This window comes from Python bivittatus, unplaced genomic scaffold (genome assembly GCF_059951505.1).
Source record: "Python bivittatus isolate LINGU-HERP-01145 unplaced genomic scaffold, Pbiv_v1 ctg000960_np1212, whole genome shotgun sequence".
NCBI lineage: Eukaryota > Metazoa > Chordata > Lepidosauria > Squamata > Pythonidae > Python > Python bivittatus.
Window position 1 is genome coordinate 8978045 of NW_028277124.1, and position 17768 is coordinate 8995812.

Genomic DNA, 17768 nt, shown 5'->3' on the forward strand with positions numbered 1-17768 from the left:
AAAGTGAGAATTAGAGAAATTTAATCTTCTTAAAATATAGGCATTATGACTTTGGAAATGATTCTTCAAAATTATTAGCTTTTGTGATTAGAAAAATAGAAACCTCATTATACTAGTATAATACTCAGGCCCCACTGAGCAAAGGAAAAGATATGTAGAATGCTTTTTATAGAATAGTCTCCTTTTATTTATGGGTCCATAACCATGTGATATTAAAACCACTCATTATTTATTTTTATTTGGCTTATAAGTCATTCCAATGGCTAATAGCTCTGAGCAGTATATATCCCAACATCTGTAAATCAGGTTAATAACATAAATGTATAAAATCAAAATCCAAACATATATCAACATAAATAAATAGCAAGAGTATCACTTAATATCCAATACCAGAAGGAGCAACATTGCAATAACACAATCCACAAGAGATGCTGAACTCAATCTTCTCAGATGGGCACATACTCCTGGGAATAGGCAGTCCTGCAATACCCAGGTCCTGAGCTATGTAGGACTTTAACACTGACTACCAGCACCTTAAATTGCACCCAGGAGCCAACCTGCAACCAATGCAGCTCTTGAAGTGGCCTCCTTGGTTGTATCAAAGCAGCAAAACTGGGTAGGACTTCATTTGTTCATTTATTCATTCAATTGACTTAACCCTGCCTTTCTCCCCTTTCAGCAGTGAAAGAAATAAGAACCAGACTTTGGTGTATTTGTTCATTCAAGCTACCTTTATATATCAGTAGGAACAGTCTTGGAAAAAGGATTGCCTCCTAGGTTATGTAAACTGAGTTGTAGTCTGGTTTTACTAAATCAAGGAAGCCACTTCACGAAGTTGTATTTTTGTTCCTGTGCATCTTATCCTGCTATTCCTGCAAAAAGGAATATCCAGAACTAATGATATTGCCTTCCAGCTTTTTCAGAGAATTGCTTGGAAAGCAAAAGACACAGAAGATCTCATTGCAGGAATTGATGAGTTTTTGGATGAGCTGACTGTCTTACCACCAGGCAAATGGGATCCAACCATCCGAATTTGTCCCCCCAAAAGTTTGCCCTCACCACAGAAAAGGTATATTTACTGAAAAGAAATGCAGATGGAGAGAAAACCATATATCACATTTGACAAATCTAAGGAAACCTAATGAAAATCTAGGGAAAAAGTATTGTACTATCACATGCTTTATCTGGATATAAATCCACGTATTCCTCATTTATAGTACAGCATCTGGTGACTTTCATCTAGAATAGCTTATGTGTTGCTGAGATGTTCCATTTTCCCAGCTCTGTATCTTGTTGCTGAAAAAAATGCTGTTCTTCCACCTGTCAGTATGACCTCTGCAATCCTAGTTGGTTGAAGTTGTGAAAATGTCACAGATTCAGTTTCCCAGAGAAAATTGTGTCACTGACTGATATGCAACTTAACTGTATGAGAAATCTGTTTTCTCATTCAGTTTGATAATTTCTTAGAAACAAGATCATATGGGAAGCATGTGGCTGTGCTATCTGTTTTGTTTTGCTTTGAAATGGGTGTGATAAGGCAGTGGTAAAATTCCCTACAGCATGCTGCCACCGCTTCAGAAAACATGTGAATCCCACATGAGCTCTTTCTCTGGATATTGTGTTTTGAGACAAATACGATTCAGGAATATATTTGCCTACATACCGATTCATACTGTTGCATTGGAAGTAACAGAAATAGCTGGAGTCCGGTTGTGAGAGCCAGGATACAATATTTAGCTCAGAATCAACCACCATCACTGCAATATGGCTTGTGTGTACACAAGAATGGCTGTGTTGCAGACTCTGCCTGTTACATCCTTAGGATCTCCATGCACGTCCGTGACTGGAGTCCTCACGCTAATGGAAACAGATCTGCTGTGGATGATCGACACGCTCATGGGCACCAGCACATCAGTGAAGAGCTGAAGAAGACCGGAAGGTAAAACTCACAGAGCTTTGGCACGGGGGGCTCTCTCTCCACTGTACAGCTGCTGGGGAGAATTGTGCTGCCCTGAAAACAGAGTCAAGTTGAATTTTCTTCTACCCTTTTCTCAAGGGTACAAGTTTAAAAAGAAATATAAGTTACCCAAAATACACATATATAGCAAATTTAAAAAACCAAATATTTAAAAAGTCTTATTTTTCTTGCAGGCTATTTGGAGGGTTATTAAAGGATATTCAGCGAAAAGCCCCTTGGTACTACAGTGACTTCTCTGATGGCCTCAGCCTCCAGTGCTTTTCAGCCATCCTCTATATCTACCTGGCTACAGTCACCAATGCAATCACCTTTGGAGGGATGCTGGGAGATGCTACAGATAACATGCAGGTCTGTGCAAGAATCTGGTAGCCTAAGTCTTTTGTACATTCATACTGATGGCAGTAGGCAAACAGTGTCAGATTACTATGTGGTTATGCAGTCTGGCCGAATTGTATCCATCATTTGAGACCTGGTATGCAGCTAATGTTCAACCAAGCAAAGCCATGTACTTCCTCATATGATCTAGGGTGTCCTGGAAAGCTTCCTTGGTACTGCTTTTGCTGGAGCATTTTTCTGCCTGTTTGCCGGGCAGCCTCTCACCATCCTGAGTAGCACCGGGCCTGTCCTTGTCTTTGAGCGTCTTCTGTTCTCCTTCAGCAGGTAAGTAAAGCTTCATATCGGTATGCATGTTGGGAGGAAGCCTTCATTAAGTGTTCTTCCTTGAGCCTTATCAAGATGACTGGAGATCATATAAGATTGGCAGTGTTTGTGCCTGTTGAATCCCTAATACTCATGCTTGCAGTTTGGATCTACCATTCTGTCTTCTTACCTCAGACTTGAACACTGCTGCCTGTTGGTAATTTAGAACAAAACACAATTGCAGTATAGTCAAGTCAAAATATACTTAATATCTCACACAACTTTTTTTAGGAGTGATTTGATATATGTCCAGGTCAACTTGCTTTGATAAATCTTACTGAAGTATGTCAAACCAAGCTGTTGTGCAAGGGTGTTAGGACACAGGGTGGAACATTTACAAAGCCAGCTTGCAGTAAGAAAATCAGCCAAGCTTCTCTTTCCAACATGGACTATTCAAGTGCAAAGAGGATACCAAACATGACAGCGAAGTCTTGCTCATCGTTCAAATTTATCCTTCCCTTAAATAGTACCTTCCCATTATGGTAGGCTATAATTCCCATCATGCCTACCCAGCAAGGCCAAGTACGTACTAGCTGGGCATGATAAAGAGTTGCATTCCAGCACTGCCGCAGAATATACTGTAGGAAAGGCTGGTTTTGTTCACACATCTTCAGTATATTCTGGTAGTGTATTCAGTGTATTCTGATAGTGTAACTAAGGAGAAACCCTGGCTCCTGAGCTCCAGCATTGAAGAAAGGGCCTGTTCTTCCCCAATGGAGGCATTCCATTGCCCTTAATTTATTCCCTGAAATTATTTGATGAATGGTATGAAAAGCTGACACGGGCACTTCATCTTACCGTCTTTCTGCCCAAATAAGTGAGTCAAGCTGCAAGGCAGTAAAAGTCAGTTATTAATGGGGATTCATTATTGGTGATTGAATGTTGATCTCTTATTAGGCAAAAGAGAGCAATTCCAAGGGAAACTCCTCAGTTTAACTTGAGACTTGGGGCTAGTCATGCTGGAAATGGATTAACTGTCTGGCTGCTAAAAGCTCAAGCTTCATGTTATAAAACTAACCTGTTTAGAGATATCATTTTGGCTCCTCCCTCCTCTCAGAGACCATGGCTTGGATTACTTAGAATTCCGCCTCTGGATTGGCTTATGGGTGGCTTTCTTTGGCCTTATCTTGGTGGCCACTGAAGCTAGTTACTTGGTGCAGTATTTCACGCGCTTCACTGAGGAAGGCTTCTGTGCCCTCATCAGCTTCATTTTCATCTATGATGCTGTTAAGAAGATGCTGTCCCTGGTGGAACAATACCCAGTCAACTGGGATTATAAAATCAGTGACGTCACCTTGTATGGCTGTACCTGCAGTCTGACCGAGACAGGTAAGAGGAACAATCAGCAGTCTCGTGATGAGAGGATTGGGTGGTGATCTTTGGGTGACTTGCCATTCTTGACAAATACACAGTAAAATAAATGTTAATGTATTTATAACTTAAATATAACTACAAGACAACAAGCAACATAAAATAAAAACAACTGTGAAGCAATTCAAATTCAATGCAGTTCAAATTCAAACCAAGCCAAATTCAAAGATATCACCAGTTCTTGGAGCAACATAGTGTGACCATGCATTACAAATCTTAATAACTAAGAAAATATTTACAACTAGGTATCGAAAATGTAATGTGGGTATTTATCAAATATAGCTGGGACATTACCCCCTGCCCCCAAAGGTTGATGCAATCAGTAAGGCCCTGTTTCAGATAGTTATCCAACATACTTCTGTGTTGGGCTGCAGAGGTTTATTTTCATGTTTTCTCTGTCTTGTACTTGTCCCTGTTAGTAGATCAAGGCAGCCTAAACCAGTCCCGCATCTGACACGGGCTAACTGGAAGCGCTAAAGGGCTCTCCCATACCTCAAAGAAAAGCTCTGATTGGCCTAAGCAGCCTAATTGGACTTGAAATCAGCCACACAGAAAAGCAGGTACCTGCACAATTTGATCCAGTTCTGTCCAGGTATTTTAGTCTCCTGCACTTAGACAGTGCCTAGCTTTATAAACAAGGATTCCTCTGTTTTACAACTGTCAGTCATTTTCTTTTTGGAAATCCAGTATTTCCTGGATGTTGTGGGCAGAGGCTTGAGAATACAGTCTGGAGACATAGATGTATTGCAGTACCATTCCCATCTTCTCTGAGCCAGCCTGCGTTTCTCTGATATTGCTATTGTTCTGATTTGTCTTGAATTGTTCTTTGATTAAATCACTGTTTAAACCTTTAAACCACAGTGTCCACTTAACAGCTGGCCATGCTGCAGACCTATCTTTAGAGTTTTGGCAAGAAATAATATGTATTCCTGTTATGTTACCAACTTGTTTGTGAATGCATATCTAGGATTCAACAAAACAAATATCTGAAAATTCTGTCAAGTTCTTAATTTTCTTACCCTCTCCAATGAACTTCTGATATCTTGGACAACTGTTTCTTGCAGGCAACTCTTCTGTCCTGAACCAGACCCTGTTCCCTGACCTCAGCAGTTTTGGAGAGGTAACAAATGAAATTATTGTCATTGACTAATACTGTAGATGTGAATGAAAGGCAAGGCAACCATATCTGGATTGCAAAAGGCCCGGCAGCCACTAGATGGCAGCAAAGGAATAAACAAGACTAATTCTTGGCTGCTATTTTGAGGCCCTCCACAATTTTGCAGGCCAGATATGATAACCCAGGAAAATAATGGAAACTGAGATATAGAAAGTGCATAGTATGTTATGATTAACGTGTTTGATGCAGACGGGATCAAAATTCTGTACGTCTTGGAGAGCTCCAATCTTTTTCCATTTTTTAACTGGGACATGTTGCCCTTTTGCTTTTTTTCCTGCTGAAGACTTCTCCACCATCAATTCTGCTGATTTAGTATCATTTGAGAAAGTCACAGCCTCACCTAACCTTCTCAGAATGTCAGAAGACTATCGTACCAGTAACGTTAGAAGCTGAAAGAGCACACACAGATTTTTTCCTAAAACTGTATCTTGTTAAAAGTGAAATTCCCAGATTATCAATGGCGGGGGTTCAGCATTCACAGAGACTGTCATGAGAAAGAAAGACGTAATGTTTACCTGTGGTTATAGCCTGGAGATGCTCAACTCTCTTTTTTCTAAGCTCCTACTCCCTGTAGCGAAGAAGCAGGGTATGTATCCTTTGTTTTCTCTGACGTAGGACTCCATTTATGCTTTCCACCCAGTTTGCCAGGGAGTGGGTGAATCTAGGAGTTAGGCTGCACCTGGCGCTGAATTCCTCTAGAAGAAAGCAGTTGGGACGGGAGGACGTGCAGGCTGCCGTCCATATTTTCTCCTTGGGCTCATGTTCGGATGGGTGCATTGTATTCGTCAGATTCAGAAAACGGGTCCAGATAGTTTACATGTGATACACATAAGCACATAATAAAACCCTAAAAACCAGTCTTAAAAATAGGCCATAACATAATAGCGTGTATATTATGTAGGTTAGGCAGGCATGCACTTTGCTTGCTTGCTTGCTTAAAAAACTAATCCGAACATGGGGAAGTTTTTTTTTAATGGTGCTAGATTAAAAGCAGGAAAAGCAATAATCCAGTACAGAGCTCTAAAAATAGCATACTTAAAACTGTTAAATACCTTAAAACTATAACTCAGCTATGACACAGGACAAAATACCAAACCACGTTCCCACAGCAAATGGGGAGTGCAGCATATTAACTTGGGCACAACCAAGGATCCCTCTTCCATTTTAGCTAATAATATAATTTTCTCTCATATTCAGTGACAGCTTGACCCAGTCTGGTGCCTTGCACACTGGTTGGATTACAATTCCCAGGGTTCCCAGCTTGCTTAGGCCATTGAAAAAATGGTCTAAATGTTTCCTTAAGGGTGGTGGTGTATACTCATTACCTTGAAAACAAGGCTGTTCCTCTGAGGCGTAATCTGTTCTTCTCCACAGCAATCCGACTGGGAATCTGGGAACAGGTCCCTCCTGACCAAGGACCGGTGTGTGCAACTAGGGGGCCACCTGGTGGGCAACAGTTGCAGCTACGTGCCTGACATCACTTTCATGTCTTTCATTCTGTTTCTCGGAACATTGTTCTGTTCTATGGCCCTGAAAAATTTTAAATCAAGTCGCTATTTCCCCACAGCTGTAAGTACCTACCTATCCTATCCGTTACAACAGCTGTTGGTTTGAATCTATGAAATAAAGTAATATTTCCTTCTCATGAGTTAGCTTATGTGCCTACTCAGTCTTCCTGTAATGGCTGACCAACATATGTTCAATTGTTACTCCAATTATTGTACAGTATGATGGGAGCTACAGTTGAACATATTGGGAAAATACCAGGATAGTGATGGCCTACCTGCATAGTAAAAAAGTAGAAACTTGCAGGAAATGGGGAAGAAATAGAAAATGGACAAAGAGGAAAAGATCGTGGGCATGCCTACTTCTTGCTGAAGCTCCCGTTCACATTCCCTCTGTCTTTATTTCTCAAAGCCCCATTTCCATCTCTCCAGTTTTCTTCTCCACTTTAGTTTTCTCTTCTTACTTACATTGCTTCTTCTTTTGGGTGGAAAGAAAGAAGAGTAGAGAACAGCAAAGAAAAACGTTGTGTGTTCTAAGTGAGCGTACTAACCTGTGAAGTTAAAAGTTTATGTGATGAATAGCTGATGATTGCTGAGAAGTGTGTTCTGACAGCTGTTTGATTGCCCATTGTGGGTGATTGTGATTGCCTCCTACTGGGCAAGCAGGGTTTCTTCAGAGACTGTAGAAGGTACATAAGGCAGCCAGTTTCCAGGAAGGAGCTCATTAAATTGGCAGATGGCAAGTTGGCAGGTATTTGATAATACAGATTGGTTCCTAGTAAATGTTATTTCCAGGAGCATATAGATTTAGAATGGAATATAGAATAGAATATGAAGCTGATTCTGCAATCATGACCTGTAATGTTGATGCTATATTTGTTCTCTTGCCTGAAAATAAAGTGTAGGAGGCAGCAAGTACAAACTCCTGGCAGGATGTGAGGAAATACTTAAGAGGGTCAAAAAAGGAGGCACTACAGCAGGAATCGTAGGAAGCAATTTTCTACAAAGAAGTAAAAACAATTAAAGAGTTAACTCAATGGATATGAATTTACTAAAAAGTATATCTCAGTCCTGAAAATATATGATAGTGGTATGCTTAGTTTGAAGAGCAGAATTATAGAAACATATTGATGGAGCTCTGTTTTTGCACTTGCACTTGAATAAGAATCTGGAAGCCAAAACCAACTTCAGCATCGTCTTCCTCCTCTCATGCATCTTTTCATCCACACAGGAGAAACAAAACAGCAGTAATCACAACTGCAAAGAATTCAGACATCAGGGTAGGACTCCACTATCTCCTGCTGCTGCAGGAGCCTACTTGCCTGCATGCCATCTCCTTAAGGTTCAGTTCTATATATATTTAATCAGGAAAAGAACACTGCCTTCAATAAGACTTACTCCCAAGATTGCTGTTTTGGCTCCATAAAGCCCTCCCACGCTTCTTCTGAAGCCATCCATTCTTTGTCACAGACAAATATATTCACAGCATGATTTGTAGAAAGAAAGAAATATATCTTGCATGGGGACTTTTTAGTATAAAACATTTTATTCCTGCATCATTTTTTTAAGTCCAGCAGTTACTTGAGATGAACTGTACATTTGTATATTTGTTTTGCAAATCTCGTGCTGCTTTTTTTCATTTCACTTCTTAGGTAAGGAAGCTAGTGGGTGATTTCTCCATTATTCTGGCTATCCTCATCTTCTGTGGAATTGATGCTGCTCTTGGATTAGAGACACCCAAGCTTATTGTGCCAAGCACATTCCAGGTAAGATTAGTCAGTATCAGACAAAAGAGCTCTTAGCCTAGCCTTAGAACAGCCTCCTTCAAGCTGAACTCAACTCCTGATGACTTCATAGGTACTTCCACATAGTTTCTAGGCAACATTACAGAAATGGTTTACATTGTCTACTTTTATCATGCGTTTATTGATGTCCCAATTTAATCTACAGCCCAGAGATTTTCTGTAGATCTCCCAGGTACATGTTTCTTTGGAGTGTCAAGAATGTGAGCAGAGGGTATTCTGCTGTGATTAGAGAAAATATACACAATCTGCCTGGATGTTCCACATTGTTCAGTTGTCCATACAGACCAGTTGGCAATGCAGCTCTGCTTAATTAATTGCTACTTTAGTGTAGTATTGATAAACTCAATGAAGATGACAGTGTAGGAGCATGGTACCAGATATCAACGGTTAATTTTTATCTTATTTTTTGCTGAACCATGAAATGTGAAATAACATAAGAACTCTGCTGGATCAGGCCAAAGCCTATCTTAGTCCAGCATTTTACTTCTCACAGAGGTTGGTTCCCTCTTGATCGCTTGCAGCAGTAGGTGGAAAGATACCCCAGTCCCACCATTGTACTCATGCGGCTCGTATTTGGAGGCAAGTTGCCCCAACAGAGAGGTAAAACTGAGTTTCCAAAACTAGCAGCCCTTGAATAGACCTGTCCCTCTGAATTTATTCAGTCCCCTTTAAAGCCTACTACTTAGTGGCCATCTTTACATCTTGTGGTTATTAATTTCACAGACAAATTATATGCTATGTGAAAAAGTACTTTCTTTTGTCTATTTTAAATCTCTTTCTAATAGATGGCTAATATTTTTAGACAGGGGAAAATAACAACGTATCCCTGCTCACTTTCTCTTTGATATGCTTAATTTTATACTTCTTCAGCATATCTGCCCTCAGGCACATTTCCAGGCTAAAGAGGCTCAACATTTCATCTTTCTCTTGTAGAAATGGTTTCAGGCCCACTGATCATTTTGGTTGTCCTCTTCTTCACCTTCTCCAGGTTTATATTTTTTTCAAAAGCGGCAACCAGAATTGTGCACAGGTCTCTAGATGTAGATGTATTATAGATCTATATAATGCCATTACTGTGTTGGCATTTTTATTTTCAATCTCTTCTCCAATGATTCATCACATGGAATTAACCTTTTCACAGCTGCTACACACTCAGTGAACAGCAGTCAACATCTTCATTAAGCTATCCAGGTGACCCTATCTTCTTTTTCATGGTTAGTTATTTTAGACTCTAGCAATGGAATTGCCAATAAGTGTGGATCATTTTACACTTACTTAAATTGCACTTGCCATTTGGTGGATCACTCATCTAACTTAAAGAGTTCTTCTGGAGTTTTTCACAACTATTCTTGATTTTTACTATCCTGAATAGTTTAGCATCATCTTCAAACTTGACCACCTCACTGCTTACCCATAAGTCAAGGTAATTTATAAACAAGTTAAAAAGCATTTGTCTCAGTAATGATCCTTGAAGTTCTCCACTACTTACTTCCCTCACTGAAAAACTTATTCCTACTGTTTGCTTTTTGTCCTTTTAAACAGCACTCTATAAAAAGACAGGTCCTCTTATTCCATGACTGCTAAGTGTACTCAAGAGCCTCTGAGGAAGAACTTTGTCAAAAACTCTCTGAAAATCCAAGTGTTGTCAGAGCCAACTTTGTTCACATGTCAGTTGATGCTCTCAAAAAACTTGGTGAGGCAGTATTTACTTTTGTGGAATGCATGCTGAGTTTCCTTCAGCAAGGATATTCCCTTTATGTACCTTGTTATTTTTGATCATAATTTCTACCCATTTAACTAGAACAGACAGTAAGCTGATTGGTCTCTAATTTCCTATACCTCCCCTGGGTTCCTTTTTAAAATTGATGGTACATTGACTACATTCCACAACTACATTCTCTGGCACGGAGCCTCCTTTGAGTGCCAACTTATTTCTTGCCAGGTCAGCAATTTCACATTTGTGTTCTTTAGGAATCCTAGAGTGGATACTGTCAGGACCAGGTGATTTGTTAGAGTGTAGTTTCTCAAGATATCCTAGAGCAGGATTTTTCAAACTGTGCTCCGTGGAATCCGAGGGTTCTGTGAGAACTTGATGAAGTTCATGAGAGACTGATGTGAAATAAAAAGTTAGCTTGAACATAGCCATTTTCTGTCACTAGAGCTTTTCCACTGATTGGGGGTTCCAGAAAATTTCTTTTTAACTAACAGGCTCTACAGCCTGATAATGTTTGAAAACCTGTGTCCTAATATACCCTCCTTGGTATCTCAATTTGCATTAGTTATGCAATTCCTCAAGAGAAACTCAGTTCAGGCTCAGGCACCTGTCTCACATCTTCTGCAGCAAAGACAGATGCAAAGAAGGGATGCTTTGGGGTGGGGGGTGGGGGTGGGGGTGTCACTTCTGCACTTGAAGGATATTGTCTCTATTACATAATAGGCAGGGTGAGGTTTTGGGCCCATTTTCTCAGTTTCTCCATTTGTTGGTTTGAGGGGGGATTATGCCTAATATCCTTATTCATGTCCCATGGTTTTACTGCTGAATTTAGTTCTCTGGTTTTGGAGTGTAGCTGTTACATGCCACTGTGGTTACTAGTTAGGGAAATGGTATGAGGATTATGCTTATTCTGTTCTTTAGCTAGGAGTTAAATTGATGCTTCCTATTATCTTTCTTTCAAATACACTGAGAGAAATAATAATATGTTGCATTTTATTTATTTTTTACATAAACATCCAGAAGGGCATCTTTGCAAGACAGCAGGCAACCTTTGCTGTCACCTAGCAATACGACACTTACTCCAAAGTACAGCAAGGCACCACAGTAGTGGGTACAACAGTGGGAAGGCAAGGCAGGTGTCCAAGGCCATTGGTAGATAATGGTTTTGGATAAGTAGTCATTCAGCACAGTGGAGGATGCTGGCTTCCAGCATTTACTCCATGCTTGCCCCCTTATACTTCATCTTCAGCAGGCAGGTGATTCCATTATATGCAGTCTCAGAGCATAGATAGTGAAACCCTCAGCAAACAAGCCAGCAACACAAGCAATTGTTTTCTAACTACTTTGTTAAAGCCTATTCTCCAAGCACACACACAGACACATCCATACTTATGCACACAGTATACCTACCAAAAAGGAAGAAAGGGAGAGTGAAAGAGAGAGAAAAATCTTCTCTGCTGGTCACATGGATAAAAGAGAGTTGGGAGATTCCAAGAGCTCCTGATGGCAGAATCTCAACATTTCAACACCAAGTTTTATCTTTTATATTATACACAAGTCATGGTATCTGTGCTGATTGTTACAAGTGTGAGGCTTCAAACTTTGTTCTGGCCTTGTACTTTTCCTTCTTATTTTGATGTATTGGTTCCTCAAGAAAAAAATCCTTATTTATTGGGCTAGGGTTAAGCTACTAAACTGCTTCAATCATAGTTGACTTTTAACTACTGTTTCGGTAGCCAAGGTGATCTGTCAATTGTCATGATTGGTATTACTAGAGGTATATGCTGCATTTTGGACCACCAAATATTCCTGTCACAATTAAACTTCTTTGGTGTTGCCAATATTTCAGTGGTTTCAACCTTATCTACATTGTACCAGATGGTTTCATTTTCTGATCTTTCCCATTATCGGTGGGGGTTCTTCAGGGATCAGGGTTGGGTCTCTTATTTTCTTTAGACATCCTTCCACCTGGTTCCCTGATTTCATCTTCCCAAATCATTTATCATATCTACACTGAAGGCTTTCAAATTCATTTGGATCTGCTCTGGCTGATACAATGTGGGCACATTTTCTAACTATCTAGGTAGGATTTTTGATTGGATGTGTTCCCACTGTCTTAAGCTGAACATGAATAAGACAGAGATTATTGTATTTCATCCAGATCATCTTATCCATCTGCTTCCTGTTTTTTCCTTTGGTTTTCAAGGCTGCCAGTAGTGAGTCTCCTCAGTTGGGAGTACAAACTGATGACAGACTGTCTTTAAAACATTTCACTGAAAAAAACTGTTAAAATCTGTAATTTCTATTTAATGAACATTTGCAGAATCTATCATTTATTTACTCCCCAGATGGCTAAGCAATTGTTTCATGCCATGGTTGTGTCACGTTTGGATTATTGTAGCAGCCTGTTAGTCCCATTACCCAAGACCTCCCTCTGCCTTTTGAATCATATACAGAATGCTGCTGTTCATACTACTGTATTTGGATATTCCTTATTTTACCCCCACCTTTTATTATTGCCAATCATTACATTGGCTTTCATGAAAGATACTATATAAATTGCTGGTGATGACCCATTATGCCCCATGTAAGGGCACACCCAGCTATCTGGAATACCTGTTGCTAGCTGTGCATTTAATCTGATTACCAAGACAGGATCAACTGGTTCTCCTGCATCCTTGAATAGCCATGGTTAGTGTCTTTTCTCACCTGGCTCTGGTTCTTTGGAACCATCTCCCACCAAAAATATGCTCAGAGTCAGATCTAAGTTGAAAACAGTACTAATTTTTTCTTGGCCTCCTCTGATTTTTTTTAACCTATGAAAACATGATGTTGACATTATTGTAAACTATGGGCCTTTTACTCTTGAGGGTTTTTATTTTATATTGTAGTTTTATACAGAATGTATAGGAGTATGTTACAATATACTGCTGCTTTTATTCTATGCTTGTGCTGTAGTTTCCATGCACATGGAAAATAAACTGACTATGACTATTACGCACTACATTATGGGAAAGGGCAAGTGACAATGCATGCTTGCTTTTGATGTCACTGTATTTTGTTCCAGGCGGATAGAACCTTGATACTTGATGGATGACCTCTTACCTCCTAGCCTAGTAAGATCTGAGAGGAATACTCTTTTGTCAGTGCCACTTAGGCCAGGAATTCATTATGTAGATCTGATGTCCTTGATCAGGGTTAGTGGGAAGGAATGGCAAAATGGTAGCTATACACTCTGAAGTAAAATTCCTTCTGATTCTTTTATTGTTGTTTCTGTCCAGAGGTTGCTAACTGTCAATGCTATTTGCTCTTTTGATGTTACGTCCAAAACAAGGATGTTGTATTTCTGCCAAATCATGTACATACGTTTTTCAACCAAGATATGCATTATTTTCCAGTGCTGAATTTTCCTTGAATCTTTTCTTGTATAACTAATTGAAGTTGTTGAAATTTCTCATTATGTATCTGGTGTCCTAGATATTCCAATTATCTTTTCTAAATGGTATTCACAATTTCCCTATCTTTGCCCATTGTTTGGAGGATTTTGTACACCTTCAACCCACAGTATTTTAATAAATGTTCTATAAACCCACATTTCAAAGACTTCTATTCTCCTGATTATCATTTGAGTCATTGTCCATGCTTCTCTACTTCCATACAGTGGAAGTGATGAGATACAACAATTCACCAACAGAGTTCAAATCTTGTCCTGACAGCAAACTAGCTTACTTATTTTTCAAAAAGCCAATCTTGCTTGTTCAGTCTTGCTCCTTATTTCCATGTTATGATTCCATCTATCATTCAGAATACAGTCCAAGTATTTACACCATCTGCACTTGTTTTCCTGTTAGCATAATATTCAATTCAGGCAGTTTATTTTTGCTGATACCATTACTTTTGTTGTCTTACGATTTATATTTAGCCCATAAGATTTACTCAATACTGTAGATATATTTGGCTGAGTAAAATTTATAAATTTTGTTCACTCTCTGGTAGTCGAACAGCATAATCTTAATATAAAGTGTTTCTTATTACACTGTTATTTATTTATCACAATTATATCCTGCCACAATCGTAAACAGACTCTCAGCAGCTCATAATATGATAAAACAGTAAATAACAATGAAAATTAAAAATACTGTATGGAAACCTACCATCAAAAATACAGAAACATACATCCTAGATAGCATCTGGCATCAGCCCCTAACTACCCTCTGGAAAAGCTCCATTTTTAGAATCTCCAGGCAACTAGAGTTGGGATCAAATGCACTACCCTGGGGAGGCCATTCCAGGGGGCCTGAGAGCAATGCCTTTCAGCCTTGGCCTCCCAACCTCCCGAAAATAGGGGACAGCCAGTTGCTTTTCCTGGCATGATTGAAGAGGTTTGGCCAATTCTGGTGGGGAGAGATATTGTCTTGAAGATAACCTGGTGCCAAGCCATAAAGGCTTTATTGGTTAAAAATTAATGTTTGTACCATCTAGACATTCTTCTAAAGTATCTTTGAAACCCTAATTTCCTAATTCCAGAGACAGTTATTAAGTAAGTTTAGCTGCTAAAGAGAAAAACAGTTCAAGTCTTAGTTGAGGTTCCTAAGTAGGAAGACAAAAGGACTAAGTTCACAGTCCAAGCAGTAAAGCGTCAGTACAGCAGGGATTGCAAGCCGGCTGTGCAAACTCATGGGCAGGGAAAATGGCTTCTGGTAATGTGCTACTCTCAGAGAAAGTTATACTAGAAACTGTAGCTGTACTTTAACTTATCTGTGCTATACACATTTAGATGGCTCATTCTCTAAGGAAGAAAATTAGTTGAAAATGGTGCTAGAAACTATTTGATCCACTAAATGAGGCCTCATTATAAGTATTGTCAAAGCACTGCCCCCCCCCCCCAACACACACACATTCTAGTCCAAAATCTTGCAGGGTCCCAAGCTCACAGGAGTGGCAGTGGTTCAGAGTCAAATCTTGGAATGCTAAGTGTTACAAAAGTGCTAGATTGAAGGGAATTGCTTTGGAGAGGACAGATCTTCCCAGGAGCTGGTGTTACTTTTGGGAACTTTGAATTCTGAACCAGATGAATGCATGTCAGCTAGGCTGGGATGAAGAACTGAGAGCTCTAGTTTAAGAAGTTCTCCATTTGAAACCCTTTTTTATTGCATCTTTGTGCCCAGGACAAGGAGCTTACGGACCCAAACATTTAAATCTTTGTCCATTGCCTTTCTTCAGTGTCTAATCTTTTGGATTTAAAGATATTGCTTTCTTATTTTGAATTCTGAACTAGATTTTGACTCTGATGTAAATGCCTTGTTCCCCTGATTTATGATCTTTTGTTGGAACCCTTTTAGACAGGACAAGCTAGTACTCATTGAAACTTTACCTAGTGAAAGGCTGTCTAGGTACAATGAGTTAACAAGAGTAACTATTAAGTAGTTACACTTGTCAAGCCTAATCTAAGTGTAGGGAAACAGAGGTACAGACCTTTATTTCCAAGACACTCTGTTGGCGCCCTTTTGCTGTCTGGTATTGAACCTGATTGTGGTGCTATTCATGTGGACTGGAGGACCGTATATGAAAGTAAAAGTCCTGAGACCAGAGTCACCTGAACACCTCACTCGTGGCCTTATGGAGGGGTTTGAAGACCTGGCTCTGCCATCTGGCCTGGGGCGGGGAGGGAAAACATCAGGTGTGGGGTTGGCTTGCCCCTTAGAGGCCCGGCGTTTGCTGCTCTGAACCATAGGCCTCCTGGACTCTTTCCTTCTTTTTTAGTAATTGTGTGTATAGGTTTTTAATTGTATATTTATTTATTGTTTTTAACAAGCTGTGAGCCGCCCAGATGGGCAGGGATAAATTTGATAAATAAACAAACAAACAAATAAATAAATTTACTCCTCTAAGGAATTTTTCTCAGGTGAAGCCATGACACAGTTTGAAAGAAGGTATTTACAGTAAAAGTGTCACAAGTCAGGAATTTTCTTCCTGTTTAATTGGGCTACCATATCTGGCCTGCAAAATCTAGGCAACCACTAGATGCATAAAAATCTCTGCTGCTGTCAGCTGGATTTTAGCAGCCCCAATATAGTAGCCAGATGCTTAATTATAGTTTGCACTAAGTCTCATGAGCTGCTGGCATCAGCTAAGGCATTATTTGTTTACCCAACTTTAATTCTGATTGAATTTATGCTGCTGTGACTCTTGTTCTTGCTGACTTGGCCTTTTAACTTTATAGTTTTTAAATAAGTGTAATTACCTGGTTTTTAATCTTTTAAATATCAAACTTTCTTTGGGAATATAATAATAAAAATGCAGGTAATGCATTTTATAAATAACTTAAAACTATTTCTACTCTTCTTTAAAATAACTAAAGAAAAGTCACGGAAATACTTTGGTTACAGTAAGATAGAGATGTCTTAATCCTGTACTTATATCCTTATACTTACAGTATATCCTAATCCTATACTCTCTATAAAGTATATGAAGTATGTAAAGTATGTAAAGTTATTTACTGTGTATATGAAATGTACACAGAATGAATGCATTTTTAAAACAATTCCATCTTTAAAGAAATCAGATAACCACAATAATTATGAGTATCCATAAAACAATACCTGAAACAACCCCTCTGCAATTTCATCATCTGGAAGACTTGGCACAGTTTCCTTCTTGATTAGACAAGGATTAAGGTGCGGATATTCTTTGCCAAATATTTTAAGAGGCACTGACGCTGACAGTTCTGCTACCTACCCCCAACTCATCCTGTGGCCTGCTAACTTTTTCCAATTATTCTCTCTGCAGCCTACAAATCCCAAGCGAGACTGGCTTGTGTTTCCATTCGGAGCAAATCCCTGGTGGATATACTTAGTGTCTTCAGTACCTGCCATTCTAGTTATCATCCTCATCTTCATGGATCAACAGATAACAGCTGTCATTCTCAACCGCAAGGAGTATAAGCTGCAGGTCAGTATTTGGTTGGGCTGTGAATAATGTTTTAGCTTATTAGAAGATGTCTGTTAAATATACAGACCCTGAACCATAAACTGAAGAGCACCAGAACAATTGTTAAGACTAAACATCTGCTTCAAAGACAATTATGTAATAGGAACAGGATTTTAAAGCCAAGTAAGCTGATATGGCAGCTTTTCATATAGTCTGGAATTTTTAAAGTTTTAAAGGGCTTTATAACAACATTCTGAAGTTTACCCAGAAAGAGACTGGAAGCTACTGGGTTCCAAGGGGCCATGTACTTCATCCATTCTGCCTTCCAGGCTCACTTATTAAAAAAAGAAGGGATAAACTTAGCATGATGCAGATTGTTCCTTTTGCCTTCTTCATGTTATCTTTCACCAGCTTCTGGTGTGTAGAAAGCCATGCTCCCTTATTTGTGGGGGGGGGAAAAAAACTGGAAGAAGGAAGAAGATAATACATTAGTTACCAAAACAGAAACAGAAATAGATATTTCTCCAAATTTAGTAGACAATATATGAAATGTATGTTAGTACCATATTCTTTGTGGAATCTAAGAGTT

The 17768-nt window shown here is 39.3% G+C and overlaps 1 protein-coding gene across 1 annotated transcript in view; it reads left to right on the forward strand.

Annotated features, from left to right (window-relative positions):
* Positions 1-17768, forward strand: part of SLC4A9 (solute carrier family 4 member 9) — a 40457-nt gene that overhangs the window by 15144 nt on the left and 7545 nt on the right. Inside the window, exons 7-15 of the mRNA XM_025168472.2 lie at positions 915-1069; positions 1823-1939; positions 2152-2326; positions 2505-2638; positions 3735-4006; positions 5113-5168; positions 6600-6794; positions 8383-8496; positions 17039-17200. Coding sequence (XP_025024240.2) covers positions 915-1069; positions 1823-1939; positions 2152-2326; positions 2505-2638; positions 3735-4006; positions 5113-5168; positions 6600-6794; positions 8383-8496; positions 17039-17200 — 1380 coding nt within the window. The remainder of the gene's footprint in view (positions 1-914; positions 1070-1822; positions 1940-2151; positions 2327-2504; positions 2639-3734; positions 4007-5112; positions 5169-6599; positions 6795-8382; positions 8497-17038; positions 17201-17768) is intronic.